General features: G+C 34.7%; 1 protein-coding gene across 3 annotated transcripts in view; it reads right to left on the reverse strand.

Moving 5' to 3' along the window:
• The window catches only part of LOC106871765 (uncharacterized), a 43,016-nt gene extending 42,332 nt beyond the window's left edge, over positions 1–684 (reverse strand). For all 3 annotated transcript variants that reach the window (XM_052973134.1, XM_052973135.1, XM_052973133.1), the window contains exon 1: positions 229–684. In XM_052973134.1, coding sequence (XP_052829094.1) covers positions 229–591 — 363 coding nt within the window. In that variant the 5' untranslated portion in view covers positions 592–684. The remainder of the gene's footprint in view (positions 1–228) is intronic.
• Positions 685–691: the final 7 nt, after the last annotated feature.

Consider the following 691-nt stretch of genomic DNA (forward strand, 5'->3'; position numbering starts at 1 on the left):
ATATAAAAAGAAACAAAGAACACAGAGAAAAAGACAAAGCATTACTAGGCACAACTGATGGTCTGCACAAGACTTTCTTCATGAAATCAATACAGGAAGCACATTAATACAAACAACTTAGCAAGAAGCTCTGATAAATAGAGATGATCTGAAGTTACCTGAAAAAAAAAAAAAAATTGTCCAGGCATACATAAGAGCATGTGCAAACAGGATGGTGAAATAACCTACCTGATGTGATCGTTGAGCCATATTATATGACTGTTTTATAGAAGATGCTCCTTTCAGGCTATGAACTGACTTATATTCAGATTGTGGTTCAGATTTCTGTAATGTTGTTTGAGAATGTCTATGGCTACCACGGTCTGTAACCATTGCTACAGGAACATCATACGGATTTCTTTCATCAAAATATTTGTTTGGATCATTTATAGCTTCATTGCATCTGATGTTTCTTTGGTTGTTTTTATGAATCATACATACTGCCATAGAAATCACAATTGCAACTGATATAATCACAGCTGCTACGACAATGATAACTACTAGATTGATATGTATCTTGTGGTCAGATTTTTTATCAACAGATGTAAACATTTTGGCTGTGTTGTTGCTAACAGTCAATATCAAAGACAGTGTTGTTGTTGCAGACAGAATTGGACTACCACTGTCCTTTACGCTAAGCTTCAAGTTGTAT

Source organism: Octopus bimaculoides, chromosome 14, assembly GCF_001194135.2.
Source record: "Octopus bimaculoides isolate UCB-OBI-ISO-001 chromosome 14, ASM119413v2, whole genome shotgun sequence".
NCBI classification, from domain to species: Eukaryota; Metazoa; Mollusca; class Cephalopoda; order Octopoda; family Octopodidae; genus Octopus; species Octopus bimaculoides.